This window comes from Convolutriloba macropyga, chromosome 2 (genome assembly GCF_964194025.1).
Source record: "Convolutriloba macropyga chromosome 2, txConMacr16.3, whole genome shotgun sequence".
NCBI classification, from domain to species: Eukaryota; Metazoa; Xenacoelomorpha; order Acoela; family Convolutidae; genus Convolutriloba; species Convolutriloba macropyga.
The window spans coordinates 2,270,646-2,293,724 of record NC_134469.1 but is presented as its reverse complement, the minus strand read 5'-3'; the positions used below and the strand labels follow the sequence as shown (position 1 = coordinate 2,293,724).

Sequence of the window (23,079 nt, the reverse complement as noted above, 5' to 3'; positions counted from 1 at the left end):
ACACTGCGGCCAGTAAAAGCAGTTATATGTTCTCTTTTAACACCTTGTTGTTTGTCGACTGATAGAGTAGGGGCCCTTTCTGACATATTTCAAGAGAGAATCACCCTGTTGAAATTTGAAGCAACGGCAATTCGAGAAAGCTCATATACAATTTTTTTTCACAATTTTTAAAGAAAAGACAGAATGCTGGTGCTGGTCTCTTAAACCTAATGCAAAAATTTATATTTAGGGCAAAAAAGTTCTAAGCGTAGCAGGAGAAACAACATAGCCCTTTTAGGAATTTTCAAGTTCTTATTTTTTGCAATTCAACAGCAATTTGAAAATAACTCTTCATTTTTGCAAATAATTCTGGCAAAAAAATGATTCTTATTTTTTGCAATTGAACGTCTCTTTCAACGGCAATTTGAAAGATACTCTTGAATGCAGTCGTCAGATTGTTTATCTTGGAAACATGTAAAGTTTAAAAACTATAACTTTTCTTGGGTTCCAATATGTATAAATAATATTTTTTCAATAATGACATTGCTATTATTATTATTAATACTTTTGCACTGCCATGTTGTTTTGTGAAATCTACTCATTTTTTGCACAGCAATAATGGATGGAATTCAGTGCTCCCTTTTTTTTATTTTTTGGTCAAAATGTGCCAATGAAGACTTTTTTCAGTCAGCTAGCTCGAATGTCTTAAAGCAATAGTTTTTGTTGTTGTACGGCACAAAAATAGACAAATATGAGCGTGTGCAAATAAAACAAAAGTGTTCATAATGGAAACAAAAAAGTGCATCACCTTATTCACCTGCAAGTCATACGCAACTCACTTTTCGCTCAAATTATCCCAACTCAAAATAGTAGTTTTTAGTCAAATTTATTACAAAACAATGTTTTGACCATTTTGTTCCTGAAATTATCTACGATCAAAGCAGAGCCAATTTTTAAAAATCTGGAGGTATGTTTGCCTTATATAAGAATTATAGCTTAAAACTGTGATAATCGACAAAACTTCAGAAGTTAGTGACGTAAAAGAATAATCAGCTTAATTAACGATGCAAAGCGCACCTTTGTACTATACAAGGCAACTTTTCATAAAAGTTTGTGCGAGTCTGGCGTGAGTTTCCTGACTGACCTCTGATCAGATCAACCCTTGAAGCTCTAAAGACCTCTGTTTTTTTATGCTCCGATTGCTTCAGTTTGCGCTCGAAGGTGGTTGGATCAGAGGTTAAGCTGGTTCAATCTTGCTCACGAAAATCAAAATTAAGATATAAAATCAGCGCATGTCTTCACATTTAATTAGAAAGAATGTAGCGTTATCAAGAATTGTGGCCTAATATTATTTACCGTCTTTTTTTAGAATAAGCCGTCATAATAGTAGGCATATATTTTCCTCATCGCACTTTATAGCTAAAAAAAACTCTCTAGGACTCTGGTGGTGAAAAAAAAACAGGCAAGCATCTTGGAGGTGACTTTCAGCTAGAAGACACGCGTCCAAACAAATTTATCAAGCAAAATTAATCATACAACGCTTTCGATTCTTCTAAGGTCTTCTAAGAACTTTTGCTGCCGAAAATCGAGAAGTTTGACAATATTTCTTGTTTAAAAGAATGTCAGCTTGAAGTTTTACTTATTGCAAGCGCAAATTTTTTCATTTGACACTCACATGCAATTAAAAACATTTTTTAGTTGCTCGTTCATGAAATGAAGGAAGTGATTGTAAAAATTTTAATTTAAACCTTCAAAAGAAGGACTGTTTAGTGAATTTATATCCACGTCTCCTATGAATGATTAGTGAGATTTAGAATTCTTTCCTTAAACCCGGGTCGAGGTTTGGCGGTGAATTTTCGTAAGAAATGCGGTGAAATGCGGTGAAAAAAAATAATTTTCACCGCGTATTTCTTACATCTTTTTGCGGTGAATGCGGTGAATCGCGGTGAATAATTTTTTTTCACCGCGTTCTCAGTATTCTTACAAAAAAGAATCGTCCCTACACGGGTTCGAACCTCTGACCTCCTGCATGCCTTCCAATGCTTATTCCACTGCGCCAACTGTCACTTACTTGTTTGTTATTTCTTGTGAATTTAAATCAGATTGAGTAAATTTTGGAAACCATATGAGGTGAATTTTTGTAAGAAATGCGGTGAAATGTGGTGAATTATTTTTTTTCACCGCATTCACCGCATTCACCGCATTTCTTACATTAATTTGCCATAATAGTCTATGCGGTGAATTTTTGTAAGAAATGCGGTGAATTTGGTGGTGAATTTTTGTAAGAAATGCGGTGAAAAGCGGTGAATTATTTTTTTTCACCGCATTCACCGCAATCACCGCATTTCCTACGAAAATTCACCGCATTCACCGCATTTCTTACAAAAATTTACCCAAAAACCTCGACCCGGGTACCCTCAATATCAGTAAATCCTTCAATAACCGCATAACCGCTTTAAGTGCGACAACCCTGCTGGAGTCAGTATTTTTTACTTGTACAAATGATGTTATTCTTACAAGATTTTGCTTCATTTTTACGCCAGATCTTTTTTCCTGCAAGATCTTTCAATATCAACTTTGTTTTACAAGATATCGTAAGAAGTACTGTCTTGCAAAATATTTGAAGATAATCTGCTTTTGAAAGAAATTTTGAAAGTAACTGTAGTAACTGCAGATGTCAAATAGCTACCGATATATTTTGTAAGCAGCTTTTTATCCATATTTCAATTGAAAAAACACTTATTTCAAAAACACATATGTCCAGACTTTCGGGAGTTCATTTTTCTTTCCCTACCGTGTGCTTTTGCGTTCACCCCCCCCCCCCAACCCGATTGGTTCATTTTGGTCTGGTCGTATCAGTTTTTGATCTGGCACCTCAACCTGGGAAAATTTCTTTCCTCATACATCAATGATAAAAATGAATGTTTGTTCTAGCGGAAGAAGTGTTGATAGAATTCGGAGATTTCTCAATGGAGGACTCAAAAAAAGAATACTTCAAAATCACTGAAATATATTCTGCACCAGGGTAAGCTCTTCTTCTCAGTTTTAGACTTCGACCTAAGAAATACCTCAAAGAATTTTTTATGGGGGGGGGGGGGGGGTCTTCTACTGACTAAAATTAGAAAGTCGAACTTCCTACTTGTAGTCGAGGAAAAGTCCTCATCGTTCGAGCGAAACTCTTTTTATGGGCTTTTGGGTGAAACTTGGTCTTTTCTTGGGTAAAAAAAAGCATTTTAGAATTCGAGATGGTAAATAAATAAATCGATCAGTGTCTTTCCATGGGTCGAGCAAATGTTTTTTTAATAAGTCTGTGTTTTGGCAACTTTATAATTTTTTATAATTGTTTTTTTTTGCTGCCGAATACTGAAGCAGACACAGAGCGAAGACAAACAGTGTTGAATTAACATATAATTTTACATATTTGTTACAATTGAACCCACTCGTAATAAAAAGAATTAGTACAAGTTTCAGCTGGTTAGGTATTTGTATAACAGCTATGTATGATCCCGTCAGATGATTTTCATCAGCGTCAAAACCCTTCCACGTTTTTTGGGTCCTTTGGCTCTGATTAGCCATGATTGGGACACATGACACTGAAACTGTCACAGTATGAAGGCCTTCCCCCATTTATGAAACCAGTAGCAGTGCACGCTGGTTCTATAATGTCATGAAGGTCGCCTTTTATTTTTGGAGATGGAGCTTGAGCCCGGTTTTTTTTACCGAATGCTCTGCTCAAAATCTCCTATAGTTGTTTGTTTGTAACTCCGCCGTAGCCGGTCCCCAGCCCGGTTGAGATAAGGAGGAGGGGAACACACCCAGAACATACTGGAAAAATCTCAACAAAGTCAGTTTTTTTAAACTGACTTGAGATAATTTTCCGACAGAAGTTTGCTATTTTATATACTATTCCACATGTAAGAAACGACGAAAAAACGACGGAAAAACGACGAAAACGACGATAAAACGACGAAAACGACGAAAAAAAAACGATCATTTCTTACAAAAAATTAACGACGAAAAAACGATCATTTCTTACATAAAAATAACGACGTAAAAACGATCATTTCTTACAAAAAAATAACGACGAAAAAACGATCATTTCTTACATAAAAATAACGACGAAAAAACGATCATTTCTTACAAAAAAATAACGACGAAAAAACGATCATTTCTTACATAAAAATAACGACGAAATAACGAACAAAACGACGATTACCACGTAAGGGCTTTGATCGTTTTTGTCTAAGGAAAACGATCAAAAAACGACGATTTCTTACAAGTGAAAAACGAAATTCCTCAACACGGGCACAGTAACTCTGGGTTGTGCCAGGGGTTGTGTTCAGCCACCAACCGAATCGTTCTTCTTTTTTCTCTCCCTCATTTCTGGGTTCTCCGGGTGTCACTGTCGGCAGAGCCTCAATAACCATTGCTGCCGCGAGAATCAAACAAATGATTGCTGATGCTGCCTTCATTATCTTTTCGCGATCAATTTCTTACAAACTAACAATTTTAAGAAAACGAACAGTTTCGAAGTGAAATTTGGTTAGTTGGCGAAGCCTTTTTATAGCCCGCTAATAGTTTATTGCACATGTGATAACTGCTAAAAGCATCTGTTCAATTAACTCGATTTCAATTAGCTCAAATTCTCAATTGTGATAATCTGTCAGTTCCGAAAATGACAAAACTTTTAAAATGAGATTGAGAAAAATTACTTAAGAGTTAGAGTAGATTTAATTGAGTAGAATAATCGAATCATCTGTGTTTTATTGCCAGTTGTCAGAATTGTTTCAGGCGTTCGCGATTCCGGTTAATTTAGCGGGTCATCGACTCTTTATAACAATAGTAGTTCATAATTGCGTAAATGTGGATAAGTGTTCACACGCAGTTTATTATGGGAACACTGAAAAACGGTGAGTTTATTTTGCTGAACAAATCAACTAACTCCATTCAGAACTGTTTTCACTGCAGTGAAAACACTTTATAGATATTTTTTGCGGGGGGGGGGATAGATTCTCAGATCTTTTTTCGAATTTTTTTTTAAACAAGTAAAGTCAAAATGTAACCAAAAAAGACGATGAGTTCATCAAGTCGTCAAATATCATTTTGATTCCCCACTATAGCTGATTTTTATTGCTATTAATTGAAATGTTGGGTTATGTTTTTCTGCATCATTTTGCAAGTTTTCTACAATGACATCTAAGTTGTGAACGGATGTGATATCCCAGCAACGGTTCTCAAAAAAGTTTTTACCGGCGCGCACGAAGACACAACGCACGACATCAAAGACACAGAGAAAAAAATTAAAAAAACATAATGATACCAGACGGTGGTGTTTCGAAAATTTAGGTGTCTCGCTTTTGCAACACATAAGATTTGACAAGTGCAACAATGCAAAAAGATCAGAAATCCCCTTAAAAACACGAAAATCCCCTGAAAACATCAAAAGTGGCCAAAACAGTTCAATCTTAGACTAAAGATATTTACTTGTCTAAAACAAAAATTAACGTAAAATTGATTCCAATCAGATGAAGAAATGAAGATATATTTACTTGTCTAAAACAAAAATTAACGTAAAATTGATTCCAATCAGATGAAGAAATGAAGATGTTCTATTTCACTCACATTTTTTCACGCAATTTTGTTCACGGGGGTAATTCCTCTAATTTCCTCCCATTGCAGCCCAGTGCAGCCCACTCTTAAATCGCAATTTTGGCCAGGAGGGCTAATTCCTCAAAAGTTCTCCCATTGCAGCCCCACTCTTACATCATTTTACCCCCCCCCCCTCCCCCGACCCAATTTTCCCCTCACACTTACATCAATTTGCCCCCTCCTCCCCCCCCCCATGGACAAATTACCCAACCCCCCCCCCCCCCCCCCCCAACTCATACAACAAAATGAGGATCTATTCTATTTCGCCCCTCCCCAGTGTTTTATATGACCCCCAGTTACAAATTATATGTTGTTATATAGCACGTTATTATGTAAGAAAATAGCACGTGCGCCTGGGGGACATAAAAAGTTTATGCTCACTAAGCTGGGAGAGGGGGGGGGGGGGGGAAACAGAATAGATCCCAAAATGAGAGGACATTAGGGAGGACGTTAGAGAGGACATTCGACCCGGGGCATACATTATATGATCACTAAGCGGGGGACTATAATGTGAAAGACTCGAAACCCGACATTCAAGCTGAAATATTTTTATTGGAAGTTATGTGAGGCGCGTCATCTCGAAAAGTGACGTGAGTCAGTTTTTATTTGTGAGCGGATTTAGACTCGCATATTACTGATTTATAAGTTGAGTATGCTACGGGCTACCATATTTTACTCCATATTTTTTTCAAGATATGTGAAGTTCTTGATCTCTAAAAATGTCGGCCAGAAATATCAATTATAATAATACAATTTGATTTGTTTTTTCTTCATTTTTCGAATAATAAAATTTAATCGTGGCTCATTTTCGTTTCTACAATAGTTTTAATCGGAATTGGACCGCAGTATAACATTCGTGGCATTGAAAATAAGCCTAATTTTTCAGTTCAAATCATTTCTGTAGATACAAATTTGCTGTTTAAATCGATGCTCATTTTAGGTATGAATTTGGGTACAGAATTAAAAACGACGTTTCACTCTTGAAGGTCGAGAGGTCATTTCGCGAAGACTATGCAATTAATTTGTGCCATTATGAGGAGACATGTCATCCGGTTCTGTTGGGAGCGGTTGGAATGGGAGCTACAAAATCAGGCAGTGGCTTGAAAATGCTAGCCAGCATCCCTGATAAATTGCAAGTGAGCCAAATTACTTCAATTAAAATGGGCTATTTTCCGTTGGATCTATCTTGTCCCCGCCCATCCTCGCACACCCTAGCCCCAAGCTAGGTGGGCATATAAATTATTTGGATCTATTATGTTTCGGCCCCCCAGTGCTTTTTATGACCCCCCGTTACAAATTATGTTATATTGCACGTTACTATGTAAGAAAATATGACGTGCGCCTGGGGGTCATAAAAATTTTATGTTCACTAAAGCTGGGAGAGGGAACAGAATAGATCCAATTTTTTTCACACCGTGACTGGCTATGTAACATGATTTGTTATTGGGGCATATAAAGTACCGGCGGGGGGGGGGCAGAATAGATCCTTTCAGTTTTTGATCCCTTCAAACAGAAATAGATCGATTAGAGCTTCTGGCGTTTGTCGAGAACCGCGTAATAATCTGCGAATCTTTGGCCAGAAAATCGATTTGACTTATGCAGAGTCACTTAACATTGATTAAAACAAATCCACTTCTTTGACAACCTCTAAAATGCCGAAAGTTCATATTCTACGTGAAAGACCATACAAGTTTCGTATAAATTCTCTGAAAAAAAACACGATTTTCTGCCTAGAAACGATGTAACCCAGTTTTTACATGTTAACCAAGCTTAATTCTAACCAAGCTAAAAAAGTTGATTTCCATTTTAAAATTGAAGAATCTGCCACTAAAGAATGGGGCTTGAAGGTTCGGATAGGTTTTTGGGCTTGAAAAATACTTATGTAAAATAAAATCAACGATCTGCATATTTTAGAAACACAAGCCTCCGAATTCAAATCACAATTTTTTGAGGTTTAGAGTTACACTTGAACTGAAATGTTGGGTCTTTCCCATTATAGCCCCCCCATGAAATTATAGCCTCCGTTATAGTATAATTACGATTATTGGGGGTATAGGTTATCTGTCCACTAAGCTGGGGGGGGGGCTATAATGGGAAAGACCCAAAATGTTTTTCCCTTAGAATTTATCCATGTGATTGGTTACTGAGATCTCAAAACTTTTCGGATCTATTTTGCCCCCCCCCCCCCCCCCAGCTTAGTGAGCATAATGTCGTGGTCGATAACACGGGTCAAAGAATTCAATAAGTTGAATTTTAAATTAAATTTTGAACTGAAAATATACAAAAATTAGCTTGTATTTATAGTGGTTATCTATGCGAAAATATACAGAGAAAATTTAGATTAGCTAAAAATATTAAACATGATTGTCATGTGAAAAGATCTTAACTCCGAATCCCGGAGGTGACTTTCTATTTTCATCAACATTTCATGAGAATCATATATGGCTTGGGTACAATCGAGTTCATTAGTTGGAGGTCAGTGGATGTTAGAATCAGGTTTCTGTTGGTGGGAGAATTTACTTCTGACATATGATTGATAGGTCAATAAGATAATGATAGCGCCAAAACAAAATAAGAATTGAGTTTAGTTTTGTAGCCATTACTTATCGACACAGCAATAAAGTTTGTCAGGTAAGTTCTTCTTTCGTTCTTTGAAACATTAATAAAACTTCTAAGTTTCTTGATGTTTCATTGAAACCATCACATCCTCCCTCCTTTTTTAAGCAAGTTTGTTGGTATAGGTTCTCCAAATCTGTCAGGTTGTATTCTGTCCCTGGTTGATGTTCGTGAAGGCTCTGAGGTTTCGGGTTGTTGGTGCTCTGCAGATGATGTGGCTGCAGAAGCTTCATCTTGATGTGAAGGTCCCACATCTGTGTTCTGAGGTTGTGGTTCTGATTGAGATATGGTATCCTCCACTGCTGGTTCAGTTTTCACATTGTCCTCGTCTAGTTTCGCAATTTGGTTGTCGCACACTAGAATAGTCCATGCTGAGTTTTCAGGCTGTATGAAAGATGTTTTCAAGCCCTTCCTGATGATGAAGGTAGCAGGAACTGTCTTTGTGTTTTCGTTGGCCTTGAATAGAATGGGTTCGCACAAGTCGAAATCTGCTATTGCTGGTAGTCTCACTCTGCGTCCCAACAAGAGTTCAACTGGAGTTTTGCTCCTCGTCTTTGAAGTGTTGCGATGTGTCATCAGTGCCCTTTGCAGGAATGCTCCAAATGACACATTAAGGTTTGGACTCCGTGCTTGAAGTGCCCGCTTCACTGTCTGAACTGCTCTTTCAGCTAGTCCATCAGCTCTTGGATGATAGACGGGTGATTCTATTTTCTTAATTCCCAGTGATTCACACCACTGTTTAAGGTCACCACTTACAAATTCAGGACCATTATCAGAATCTAAAGTTTTTGGTATTCCGAATCTTGCAAAGATTTGACTAAGATATATTTTAACTGTTTCTGACGTTCTATTTCCCGCGGGGAAGGCTTCTATCCAACCAGAACCCGCGTCAACAATTACTAATATATTGCCTTGGTCCTTAACATAACCCCAGTCCATGTGGAGCCGTTCCCAAACGTCGGCTTCTGGCCACGTAGAGACTGTTTTTCCCAGGCTAGGCCTGTTCAATTGACAATTCTTACATTTACTACCAAAGTGTTGAACGTCTTGGGTAATGCCAGGCCACCAAGCTATCATTCTGACTGATGCCTGAGTTGCATTCTTTCCGGGATGTGTCTCATGCGCTTTTGCCAAAACCAAGTGTCGTAGTTTGGGTGGAATGAAAGGAACAACACCTCTGAAGATGATTCCATTATGTAAAGTAAGTGCATCTTTCTGTTGTTCAAATTCTTTTTCCGCTTCTGAACATTGTTTCCAATTGCCGCTTTCGATTCGTTTCATTATGTCCTGGAGGAGTCTGTTTGTTCCAGGTTCAGTTTTGATTTCTGCTTGGGTCACCAAATCACTCTGAGTGAAGTAGATGTTATTGATTGCGAAGCACACGCGATCGTTGTCGGATTCGTCTTCGTCAAAATCCATTCTGCTCAAAGCATCTGCATGGGGTATCTGTTCCCCTGGTGTGTACTTCAACTCATAGTCGAAGCCCATTAGAGCTATTGCCCATCTTGTGATTCTCGCTGATGCTGTCCTCGGGATCTCCTCGTCTGGTTCAAAGAGATATTTGAGTGGTTTGTGGTCAGTCTGTAGGGTAAATCGTCTTCCAAGAACGAATTGCTTCAATCTTGTGACCACAAAGACAATTGCCAGTGCTTCCCGCTCTATGTTTGAGTAGTTTTGCTCCGCTGGAGTCAATTTTCTTGATACATATATGACTGGATGTCCTTCCTGCGAAAGAACCCCGCCAATGGCTTTTTCAGAGGCGTCAGTAGTAACTGTTGCTTCTTTTTGTAGACTATACGGCTGTACTAGTGGGTAAACATAATTCATTTTTTATGTCTTCAAAGGCTTTTTGTTGCATTTTGCCCCATGAGGAATCGCTATTTCTCATGTTATTTAAGGGCAGCATTTTTGTTGCAAAATCAGGAATCATTCTTCCGTAAAAATTAGCTAGCCCAACAAACGATTCGAGTTGTTTATTGTTAGTTGGTGCTTTTGCATTTTTTATTTTTTCAACATGTTTGGGATCTGGTGCTATTCCCTCCTTTGAAATGGAGTATCTCAAAAAGCTAACATTATCGACTGGTTTTGAGTTAGATTTTCTCTCATTAATAGTAAAGTGTTTCTCACGTAGTCGACTCTTGACCGCAAGCATTCTCTTGTCGAACTGCTCCTTGGTAGTTCCATACACCAATACATCGTCTTGAAAGATCACAACACCTTTGATTCCTTTGAGTGTTGATTCTATGCAATTCTGGAAGATTGAAGAAGAGTTTTTCAATCCCTGAGGTAGTCGGCACATCTTGAACAGTCCCTGAGATGTGTTGATTGTGCATATATCTTTTGCTTCTTCGTCAAGTTCAATTTGATAGTAGGCATCTGAGAGGTCAGTTTTGCCAAAGTATGAGGCCCCATGTAGGTTATGGAAGATCGTCTCCATGTCTGGTATTGGGTAGTCCTCATCCATGACCTTTCCATTGATGTGCACTTTCAAGTCCACGCAAAGTCTCAGTTCTCCACTCTTCTTTCTCTGCCACACCACTGGAGATGCATTAGTGACTCCTCCTGGCTGTACCGGTTCAAGGATGCCTTGTATGACCATTTGTTCCAGCTTCTCTGTGACCTTGTCTTGAAGAGGTAGAGGTATTTTTCTGGCTTTGCAGAACATTGGCTGTGTTCCTGGTATCAACTTCACATGAGCTTTGTAACCCTTCACAGCAGGTAGGTGCTTGGCTGTGATGTTGTTCACGCCGTGCTTGGGTAGAAGGTCTCTACCAAGTAGTCCAAATTCTTTATCAGACTGCACAACTGCAAGTTGTTTTTGAGTGAGCCTGCTTCCGTTCCACTCAACATCACAAGTAAGTGATCCCAGAAGCGTTAATTGATGACCATGATAAGCTTCGAGATGTCTTATCTTACCATCCAACTGAGGTTTACCAAGCTCAGTCCATATTTTTGATGATATCACTGTGCTATCTGCACCTGTGTCTACCTGCATTTTTACTTTGCAGTTATTTATTGAGATGTATTCCCATGTCACAGACATGCCAAAGATTTGTTCTTTAGTATAAAACATTCCCATCTCCGATGCTGGAGATGCTTGCTCTGAAGAAACATTTTCTTCTTCGCAAAAATTATTCTGTTTATTGTACTTACCTGAATTTGGTTGGGGTTTGCTTCTACACATTTTTGAGAAGTGTCCCACCTTTTCACAGGTGTTGCATTTCTTACTTAGCGCTGGACAAGGTCTACTAGAGTGTGGCTTACCTCCACACCTAGTGCACATGTTGTTGCTTTTTTTAGTCGTAATTTTTTCATTTGGTTTTCAAAAGGTCTTTTTGAAGTTGAACCCAACTTCTTCTTTCACCGTAAAGGGCTTATTACCTGATGAAGAACTTGCAGAAGCCATTGCTTGACTTCTGAACTGTAAGCTTTCTGTCATTTCAGTAACCGACATTGCTGGTTTTGCTTTAATACCGTCTAGTAGTCTAAGTTTTGCTTCAGGGTCCCTCAAACCTGAGATAAACTTTATTTTTACCAACTCCTCTTCGGGGTTGGCCGCTGTTTTCAATTTTTCGAAGTCACAATAACGTGCTTCTTCTCTAAGACGTGCTAGGAAGTCGTCGTCTGACTCCCCCACACCTTGTATAACGGACAGAAATTTAGCCCTTTCTGCCGTTACTACTCTCTCTTTAGGAGAAATATAGTTTTGAATCGCCAATCTGATGTCTTTATACGGAGTGTCTATTAAATTCCTAGGACTCATTAAGCTCCTAAGTTTAATAATTGCATCTTGCCCGCACATACTAAGAAAGAGATTGGTTACCTGAAGGTCCTGTACAGTACCATCGGTCTTGACTTTGTCCTCTTTCTTCTCTGCGCGACATTTCGCCACAAAAGACATATTCCACGCAGTAGCTGATTCTGCATTCTGTAGATCCAAAATTTGTCTGTCTGTAGCTGGTCTGGACACCATTGTCGTGGTCGATAACACGGGTCAAAGAATTCAATAAGTTGAATTTTAAATTAAATTTTGAACTGAAAATATACAAAAATTAGCTTGTATTTATAGTGGTTATCTATGCGAAAATATACAGAGAAAATTTAGATTAGCTAAAAATATTAATCATGATTGGCATGTGAAAAGATCTTAACTCCGAATCCCGGAGGTGACTTTCTATTTTCATCAACATTTCATGAGAATCATATGTGGCTTGGGTACAATCGAGTTCATCAGTTGGAGGTCAGTGGATGTTAGAATCAGGTTTCTGTTGGTGGGAGAATTTACTTCTGACATATGATTGATAGGTCAATAAGATAATGATAGCGCCAAAACAAAATTAGAATTGAGTTTAGTTTTGTAGCCATTACTTATCGACGCAGCAATAAAGTTCGTCAGGTAAGTTCTTCTTTCGTTCTTTGAAACTTTAATAAAACTTCTAAGTTTCTTGATGTTTCATTGAAACCATCACACATAAATTTTTTACGACCCCCAGACGAACGTGCTCTTTTCTTACATAGTAACGTGCTATATAGCAACATCGAATTTGTAACTGGGGGTCATAAACAACACTTGGATGGTGTGGGGGGGGGAACAGAATAGATCCAACTTTTCTTAGTTAGAACTATAAACGTGCAAAAATTATCTCAAATTGATCTTTTAGAGAAATAAATTAAACACTACCTTCTAGTTGTCCAATTTACAGTCAAATTAGTGTGAACTCTGCTTTCGTTGTGAAGTTTAATTACATGAAACTGCTGAAAACTTACGAAAATCATTCAGCCGAACAAATTTTGTTCGTAAAATTATGTTCAAAAATGAGACACAAAGACAAAAATTGAAAATTTTTAAAATTTCTTAAGAGCTGTTCACAGCTCAAATTGAGCACTTTTTAGCCATGTAGAGCCATGTTGTCAAGTAGACGGTAATGAAAACAATTAAAATTTTACTCTCATTTGAAAGTAGAAGTACAAGGAAAGTATTCTTTTTTTGGAATTGTAAAACGTTGGCTTTTTGAAACGAGCTTGTAAGTGTCTCGCCTCTACTGACGAAAAATTGGTTCTCGACTAAAATGAGGTGTAAAACTCAATGTATACTCACGCGGTCAATGAATAGAGTATATTTTGAGTTGCTTACCCTAGTCGAGACCTGGAATTTATGGACAGACCTATTAACTCCAGGTGGGGGGGGGGGGGGGGGTAAATATTGAATTAAATTACACGGTCGAGGACCGTAGTTAAATTCGAGAATAACTCTTTCCATAAGTCCAGTCAAATTTTTTTCATATGCGGCAAAATATGAGGCAAAATAAAAAGTTCCGACAACATCTGGGTTCGATCTCGTGACCTTCTCTAATCTTACCTAATGCTTAACCAATTGCGCCACATGTCCTTAATTTTGAAGGAAATTAAAAACAAGTCGTTATAACGGTCGGGAAGTTTAGGACGGTTGTTTTAAATCCAGCCAAAGTCCAAGACATCACATTGTGTCCAGACAAATTCTTTTCATACCCAATATCTGTCGAGTACAGTCTTTTCATACCTTAAATCTGCCGAGGACGGTCTTTTAATAATTCCAGTTCTCGACTAGGGTAACCTTCTTCTTATAGTCAATACTGACTAACACCCGGCCTACCCAAAATAGTTTTAAATTCTTTTTCATCAGTCTCCTTAAGGACCTGGTCACGTCTGTTGGTATTGAGGGCATCCATGTAGAGCCAACCGTATATAATTTTATATTTCTAAATAACTTTTTTAATCAGTTTCATATTTGTAAAACATGTTTCGGATCTATTTTAAGTAAATAAAAATTATATTTTCTGACTCAATCGGTTGAAATTGTTTTTTTAGGAGATCGGGAAATGTTTGAATGGATGTTTCCTATGCATAATTTTTAGCATCCAAACTATTGCATTCTGAATTTTATTGCATTTGATGGATTTCAATTACTGTAGATTCTCATTGAAATCCACACATTGCGCATTCTCAAGTACATAAACTAGGTGTAGCAAGTTTGCAAACGACTGTTATTTACAGTCACAAATAAAACATTTAAAGGGTAAATAGTGCGTGCGGTTTTAATCTTGTTGGTCGTCAATGGAAAATAATAGTCGCAGGCATTTAATGTCAGAAAACATTTTTGTCATAGTATTAATTAGATCGGGATTTTTGACTTCAATCTCCTCATTATTCTAATAGTTTTGAATGAATAGAGGTTAAATAGTTTTGTTGAATATTCATTGCTGAAAGAAGCAATGATATTTAACAATCTATAAAACCTTCCACCACAGAGGGTTTAATAGTATCAATCTGGCATATTATGCCTGGATATAAAGCCAGATTTTTACAGTAAAACAGCACAAAATGATCACCTTGGATTTTTAAGTATAGGCCCCTCCCCCTCCCACTAGTTCTCAGTTCCTCGTATGACCGGAATCTCATCTCTTAAAAGTAACATTCTCATTTCTTCTAATACACATAAGAATAAAATGCAAATTGTAAAGTGGCAATCTACAGTTAAGAATATATCATTATGCGAAATTATACAACCATTAAAAAAGTCTTTTTTATAGACAAGCTTAAAATTTTTGCTTGATTTTTATGTACAGCGAGAGTATTTACAAAGCAACTAAAATTTAAAGTCGAAAGTTTTCAATGTCATCCTGTATATCAGTTTTTTTTGGGTCTTACGAAAATTCCTTCCAAAAATGTTCTTTCATTTAATTTTCAAGAATGCTCTCGAAATCTTTCTAATTTTGATATTAGTAGGCAGACTGTTATAACATTGAATGTATAACAAAGAATCAGCTCTAAAAGCTTTTTTCTTGTATCAAACATTTTGTTATTCTCGTGGTAGAGAGAAATTCATTTTTTTATGATGGAAAATCGTTATCGAGTTATTGAAAAAATGGGCAAAGATACTTTAAATGAAACAAAACTGGTTAAATTTTGTTACGAAGTTTCAGATCCGGGGACCAATCGTACTTTCTTTTATTAAAAGACCTTTTAGTTCCCCATTCCCACTGTTTTTCCAAAGTTGCAATAAAATCTTCTGCAACACTACCCAAAATTAAAACTAAATAATGCACGTGAAATAATACAATTGCAGCAAGTAAAAAAATTGTTGTTTTCTTTGGCAAGCTTTTACATAGCGCACACAAATCTTTTTATTCCAAAAGCCATTCTTTGAATTATCTTCTTCACTTCTTCATCAAATTTAAGTTTGCTATCAATAACTACGCCAAGATAATTCAAACTAGTTGATTCTGATATTTTTCTGTTGTTGACCATCGAAGCAGTTTGTTTAAACTCTGCCTGTTGCTAAAAACTATTTAAAGTGTTTTTTGTTTGTCAGCTATTGACTCTGACTTTCTAGTAAATAAAAAATAAATTTTGTTTTATGTTATGTTCGCGTTTCGTTTTTAAACGAAATTTGTCATTTTTGAAGTAAAAAATTGTAGTCTGTATACCGGACGACAGTATAATCTTCCATAGTGTTTGACAAATCTTTCGCGTAAAAGTTAAATAACAGAGGACCTGAAATAATACTTTGCACAAATCCTCTTTTTGGTGTTATCCGATCGGATTGAATTCCGTTCAGGACAACTCTTTGTGTTCTTTTACTCAAGTATTGCTCGATTATACTTGCAGCATATTCGTCAAAACATATAAATTTAAGTCTCTGTAGAAGAATTTCGTGGTTTGCATAGTCAAGATCCTTTGAAAGATTGAAAAATACACCTGTAACACTGTAACCGTTTTTCTCCTGTTGAACTCTAATCGAATTTAGTTTGTAGAAGTTAAACAAGCATCAATTGTTATTTTTTTTCTATAACCAAACTGACAGACAGATAGTCTTTTTTTGGTTTCTAAGATATCGTTGTTATTTGAAAATTAAAAACATTTTTTAATTGAGTTGGTCCTTGGGATCTCCTTTTTTTGAAAAAAAGTTACAAAGGTTTTATCAGATATTCATGAAATTTTTCTTCTGTGAATAATCGAATAATGCGATTAAAAATTAGTTCCGCTAGCGCTGTCATTGCATTGTTTAGTTCTCATGCTGTAATTTTTGAAAGCCCTAGTTGTTTACCTGAGTCTAATGATCCTATTAGCACAATAGTTTACTTTGTTGTTTTGTGTTGGAAACTGTATCAATTTTCTGGAGCAAGTTCAGGAGGAGTGAGGCTTCTTCTTTGCAAGCTAATGAACTCTCTAAAATTTGAATATAGTTGCATCTGGTTTTTTCACTATTCAACCGCATAAACCTGGAGAGAAATTGATTTTCTTCTTGACGAAGTAGATCATTTTTAGTCTTATCGTCAAATTTTTTACTTTGGTTTGCCCTTTTTTACATGACAAGTTTTACATAAAGCTTTTCAATAATTCTCGGAAAATCTTACGACTTCACATCACCTCTTACTGCAACATACAGTGTCTGTTCTGAATTTTTATTAAAAGTTTGGAACACTATGCTTGTACTGATTTTTGGCAAAATCTTGTTTCTGTGTCTTCGGAATTGTATCTGCTACTCTGCTTGTGTCATAATTATAGTTGGTCATTTTTCTATCATTTTAAATTTTGTATGGGTTATGATTGTAGGTAGAAAGTATAGATCGAAGAAGACTTTTGTCGCGTTTTCTAAAATGGTCTACGTTTTAGGCTTCAGTAAGTATGACAGATTTTACTAAGAGCAAATTAGTAAAATCTGTAGCAAGACGACATAGCAAGATCCGTTCCCAAGAGCAAATTCTTCGAACACATTTTTTTTTCGGTATAATATAGTGAATTCAAAATAATTCCCTTTTGGCATGTTAGATCGACCCATAAACTTTCCAAATACGCTTAAGAAAATCAGTTTGTATCATGGAGACGAGATTTCAAAATTTTGGGAAAATCTACATTATGACACTGCCGCCTTTCGCCTTTGTTATTAAGATTCGATCTTTTCAAAAAACAGGCAATATTTAGTTTACCTATATTGCCAAAACTCTTCTGGATGATTGTTAACAAACAATTTTCGCCTAAAATATATGTAATTGTAACCAATGTCTTGAATGAGTTGCTTTAGTAAAATCTTCTGCAACACTACCCAAAATTAAAACTAAATAATGCACGTGAAATAATACAATTGCAGCAAGTAAAATAATTGTTGTTTTCTCTGGCAAGCTTTTACATAGAGCACAGAAATCTTTTTATTCCAAAAGCCATTCTTTGAATTATCTTCTTCACTTCTTCATCAAATTTAAGTTTGCTATCAATAACTACGCCAAGATAATTCAAACTAGTTGATTCTGATATTTTTCTGTTGTTGACCATCGAAGCAGTTTGTTTAAACTCTGCCTGTTGCTAAAAACGATATAAATTGTTTTTTGTTTGTCAGCTATTAACTCTGACTTTCTAGTAAATAAAAAATATCTTTTGTTTTATGTTATGTTCGCGTTTCGTTTTTAAACGAAATTTGTCATTTTTGAAGTAAAAAATTGTCGTCTGTATACCGGACGACAGTATAATCTTCCATATTGTTTGACAAATCTTTCGCGTAAATGTTAAATAACAGAGGACCTGAAGTAATACTTTGCACAAATCCTCTTTTTGGTGTTATGCGATCGGATTGAATTCCGTTCAGGACAACTCTTTGTGTTCTGTTACTCAAGTATTGCTCGATTATACTTGCAGCATATTCGTCAAAACATATAAATTTAAGTCTCTGTAGAAGAATTTCGTGGTTTGCATAGTCAAGATCCTTTGAAAGATTGAAAAATACACCTGTAACACTGTAACCGTTTTTCTCCTGTTGAACTCTAATCGAATTTAGTTTGTAGAAGTTAAACAAGCATCAATTGTTATTTTTTTTCTATAACCAAACTGACAGACAGATAGTCTTTTTTGGTTTCTAAGATATCGTTGTTATTTGAAAATTAAAAACATTTTTTAATTGAGTTGGTCCTTGGGATCTCCTTTTTTTGAAAAAAAGTTACAAAGGTTTTATCAGATATTCATGAAATTTTTCTTCTGTGAATAATCGAATAATGCGATTAAAAATTAGTTCCGCTAGCGCTGTCATTGCATTGTTTAGTTCTCATGCTGTAATTTTTGAAAGCCCTAGTTGTTTACCTGAGTCTAATGATCCTATTAGCACAATAGTTTACTTTGTTGTTTTGTGTTGGAAACTGTATCAATTTTCTGGAGCAAGTTCAGGAGGAGTGAGGCTTCTTCTTTGCAAGCTAATGAACTCTCTAAAATTTGAATATAGTTGCATCTGGTTTTTTCACTATTCAACCGCATAAAACTGGAGAGAAATTGATTTTCTTCTTGACGAAGTAGATCATTTTTAGTCTTATCGTCAAATTTTTTACTTTGGTTTGCCCTTTTTTACATAACAAGTTTTACATAAAGCTTTTCAATAATTCTCGGAAAATCTTACGACTTCACATCACCTCTTACTGCAACGTACAGTGTCCGTTCTCAATTTTTATTAAAAGTTTGGAACACTATGCTTGTACTGATTTTTGGCAAAATCTTGTTTCTGTGTCTTCGGAATTGTATCTGCTACTCTGCTTGTGTCATAATTATAGTTGGTCATTTTCCTATCATTTTAAATTTTGTATGGTTTATGATTGTAGGTAGAAAGTATAGATCGAAGAAGACTTTTGTCGCGTTTTCTAAAATGGTCTACGTTTTAGGCTTCAGTAAGTATGACAGATTTTACTAAGAGCAAATTAGTAAAATCTGTAGCAAGACGACATAGCAAGATCCGTTCCCAAGAGCAAATTCTTCGAACACATTTTTTTTTCGGTATAATATAGTGAATTCAAAATAATTCCCTTTTGGCATGTTAGATCGACCCATATACTTTCCAAATACTCTTAAGAAAAGCAGTTTGTATCATGGAGACGAGATTTCAAAATTTTGGGAAAATCTACATTATGACACTGCCGCCTTTCGCCTTTGTTATTAAGATTCGATCTTTTCAAAAAACAGGCAATATTTAGTTTACCTATATTGCCAAAACTCTTCTGGATGATTGTTAACAAACAATTTTCGCCTAAAATATATGTAATTGTAACCAATGTCTTGAATGAGTTGCTTTAGTAAAAGATGTTACCCAGCTGAACTTCTGGCGTTTTGATAAGGAATTTTCATTATAATATCAATCATTTTTAATTCTCTCAACATATTTGTATATGGCAAAATTGTTCCTGGTTTATTGCAATATCACCAGTTTTTTTGAAAGAGGCACCATATAACAACCAAGAAAAAATATATTAATTTTGGATGTTAGTACACGTTGTTTGCTGTTACAGCTGCTTTTGAATGCATGTACTCGAGAATCAAAATGAAAGCTTCATGGATAACTGTGTGAAACTTTTTTCCGTGATTATCAGTATCACATATAGTATTACTATTAGTCGAACACCTGATCTTTCAAATTAAACTGGAATATATAGCATTATACAAATTTTCGCAAAACAACTAAGAAACAAAAAAAACTTCAGCTTAAATCCGTTTGTATAATTATATGTCTCTCTCTACGGATTGTATGGGTTATTCCGAATCAGGTCTGACTTTTGACGCTACTGTAAACGAACAAAATTACAAAAAGATAAAAGAAATTGAACAAAAACTACAATTTTAATGAACTGAATTTCCTGCTGAAAATGCAACGTGTATCGTCGTAAAAAAGTGTTTTTTGGCTCAAAATGAAGTGTTTTGCGACAAGGGAAGTTTTTTTATAGTGTCACTGCCTTCTTTTGCAAAATACTCTCGCATATATACATTGAATTCATAGATTTTGTTGTTCGCCTGTTCCTTCTTTAGCAATTTTGTTGATGGAGGCATTTCCATCAATACCAACGTTTCCCGGCTAAAGTTTTCTCTTATTGCTGAGACAGGATCTTTGTTATCTGAGAACAAGCTTCCTAAATTATCCGTTTTTTGTTTCAGAATAGTTTTTTTACCAACCTGTAAAATTACCTTTTTCATCAGTTTTTGATCGTAACTGTGTAATAATTTTAGTTTTTCTATAATTGCTGTATGTATGTATACTACAATCCTGAGGAAATGATGGTATTACAAGTGAATACACTGGAACTTGTAACTGTTTTTTGTCCACATTTATTAAAATTAGGGTTGCATTAGATGGGTGTTGGAGTTTTGTTTGCCCATTGCTGCGTCAAAAATAGTTTTGTTCACACCACCATAGGCGCATTGAAGTTTTGCAGCACCGTCAAATTTAGCGACGAGATTTCCTTAATAAAAATTGTAATTTGTGACAATTATCGAAGTTTCTGGTCAATTTTAGAATCACAAGAGCTAATTTCCGTGGAAACAGCTCAGTTAGCTAAAAATTTTGATTTTACGAAGCGTATTTTTCATTTAAGAGCAAATTGAGATGCTAAATAGTCTCTGAGACTTGATTGGGGTTTTGCTGGCCCGCGATTTGAATCGATCGACATTCAAACTTTAACCTTATAATTGTTGAAACTGTTGTATCCTGTCCTGTTTTGTACTTTTTAAAACCCTCGTCATTCCATGACTGTTCAATATTGTCTCAACAATCCCTCAGAGCCAAGATCAGCGTTACAAAGCGCTACATAACTGCAGATCTTTTTATTCAGTGTTTAAAGTTTTCTGTCTGCCCTCCAATTAGATATTTTTATAACGCGTTACATTATTTGAGGAGAGCAGATTGCATAATCATTTAGTATTTCGTAACCAAAATTCCCTGTGAATGTCATGAGTTTTGAGATGTAGTGACGAAAATTTGACAGTAGGGGACAAAACATATGCCAAATAGGCTCAAAATGTCGAAAGCCAAAATTTTAAAAGTTCAAAAAAAATTATAAGCTAAAAAACGGTTATTTACTATTACACGCAATTACAAGTAAGGATTAGAAACAACCTATTTTCATAAACTCGTTTTTTTGTCAAATTTTCCATTGGCACTTTGCTTTAACTTTTTTCAGGAAGTTGTTTTCCACCAAACTATATTCGACGATGAATGGAACCCATTCGACATTGACATGTGCCCTGGGTACAACGTATGCGTAGAACCCATGATCAGAGATGGAAATATCTGCACTTTCGATTATGGAGGACCCCTTTACAAATACAGACTGGGCACATTTTTGCCCAAGTGTCTGTATGGGGTAGCCAGTTATGCAATGCAGAGACCGGATAGGGGCAATGAGCAGTGCAACGGGGGCAGTAGATTCGCGAATGTGCCCTACTTTCATGAATGGATTACAAATGTTATGAAATATGGATGAATTGTTTGGAAAAATAAGTATGTGCATAGTTAATTGATATTTATAGTTAATATTTATGATCAGCAATTAGTAAATAAAGGGAACTTATACTAAAAAAATCTAATAAATAATTGTTTGTTAATATTTATTTTATTTAAAAATAATCAATTTCTTCGTGCAGAAACGGAACATTTGAGCACTTAAACTGTCCCGAGACATTGTTTAGTATACCAGACTTTGTGGTGAGTATACACTTTTGCATTTGTTTGTTATTTGTTTCCGCTCACAAATTCTGAAAATAAGATAGTCAGGTAGACCCCAGCTGGGCTATTTTTACAGCCTTAAAGCATAAAGCGTTAGGGCTACTTATTTTTGCGCGCGGAGTAAACTTACCCAGTTCTCTCAGACTAACCGACTCTATAAAACACTGAAGATAAATTTCAATTAATATGGTGGCAATATAATACAGCACCGAAGTCAATGGTATACACATAGTGCAACTATCTAATAGACTGACCGAAGTCAGCCGTGCAAGCGCTATATAAAAGAGAATATAGTCCTCTCAGTCTCTGATTGACTGAAGTTGAAGAATCCGTGTTTCGTCTGTTATTTGAAGTATTTGAAGTATTTCGTCTGTTATATTGAAAGGAGAAAAAAGTGAGAGCAAAGAAATTTAGTTCCAAATGTTTTGAAACTGGAAATATCCGCCACTACAATCGGCGCTTAGAGATTTTTTAATTGGGCAAAAAACTGTCACAGAATTTTTTCAATAAAATTCAAGACCATCGTGCGTATTTTTTTTGTTATTGGATATAGTGTGAAGCAACATTTGAGACTAAAAATTGATAGTTTGTTTCTTTATTAACTACTTAAGGTTAATTTGATACAAAATTTTTTAAATATCTGTCTCATGGAGAAACGCTAACGAGCAACTTATTTTTTGAACAGCTATTACCAAATTGAGGAGACTTCAGGCAAATATTCACCTTTATTAATGACTTTTCATGTCGCATTTCGTGACCTTATTCACTCGAGTGGCTCGGAAAAGTTTTGATTTTTGTAACCAGTATCAGCCTTAAGATATGATTTTTATCGCCTCAAATCATCTGAACAAAAAATACTTGCGACCAAAATTCTACTATTGCTATTTGCAAAATGTTCAAAGTTTTTAAAAGAAATGGATAACCTATAAAAGCTCTATATTAAATACATCATAAAGTATGGGCTTTTTAATATTGGCTTGCATCCTATCTACAATGATGTCAGCCTGCAAAGATCCAACCAATGTGAAAACCTATCTACCAGGAATCTAGAAAAATCTAGCAAAATATGTAAACATGGTGATTTTTTGCGTGATTTTTCAAAAAGTGTGTCAGAATATTTCATGACGAACAATTTTCTGATGAAAACTTCAAGTTATAACTTTTCGTCTGGTAGAACTTAAAAAACTTTCACGATCAAGAGGACATTTCACCTGCAAGAATATATTTAATGCTGAAACTTTTCAGAATCTTGTTAGATATGCATTTTTTCTCTCCGAATGAAGAATAACTTTGCCAATTGACCTTCAAAATGTGTGCATTGTTTTTGC

At 35.8% G+C, this 23,079-nt stretch overlaps 1 protein-coding gene across 1 annotated transcript; it reads left to right on the top strand.

Moving 5' to 3' along the window:
- The first annotated feature begins 2,900 nt into the window (after nt 1–2,900).
- LOC142335561 (uncharacterized) lies at nt 2,901–21,549 on the top strand. The gene is made up of 3 exons (XM_075384099.1): nt 2,901–3,004; nt 6,569–6,764; nt 21,207–21,549. The coding sequence occupies exons 1-3, from the start codon at nt 2,901–2,903 to the stop codon at nt 21,507–21,509; spliced, it is 603 nt and encodes a 200-aa protein (XP_075240214.1). The 3' UTR covers nt 21,510–21,549.
- The last annotated feature ends 1,530 nt before the right edge of the window (nt 21,550–23,079 follow it).

Coding starts and splice junctions, on each gene's coding strand:
- LOC142335561 (XM_075384099.1), top strand. CDS start 2,901: ATGTTTGTTCTAGCGGAAGAAGTGTTGATAGAATTCGGAGATTTCTCA. Junction 3,005..6,568: donor GAAATATATTCTGCACCAGG/GTAAGCTCTTCT, acceptor TGCTCATTTTAG/GTATGAATTTGGGTACAGAA. Junction 6,765..21,206: donor GCATCCCTGATAAATTGCAA/GTGAGCCAAATT, acceptor AACTTTTTTCAG/GAAGTTGTTTTCCACCAAAC.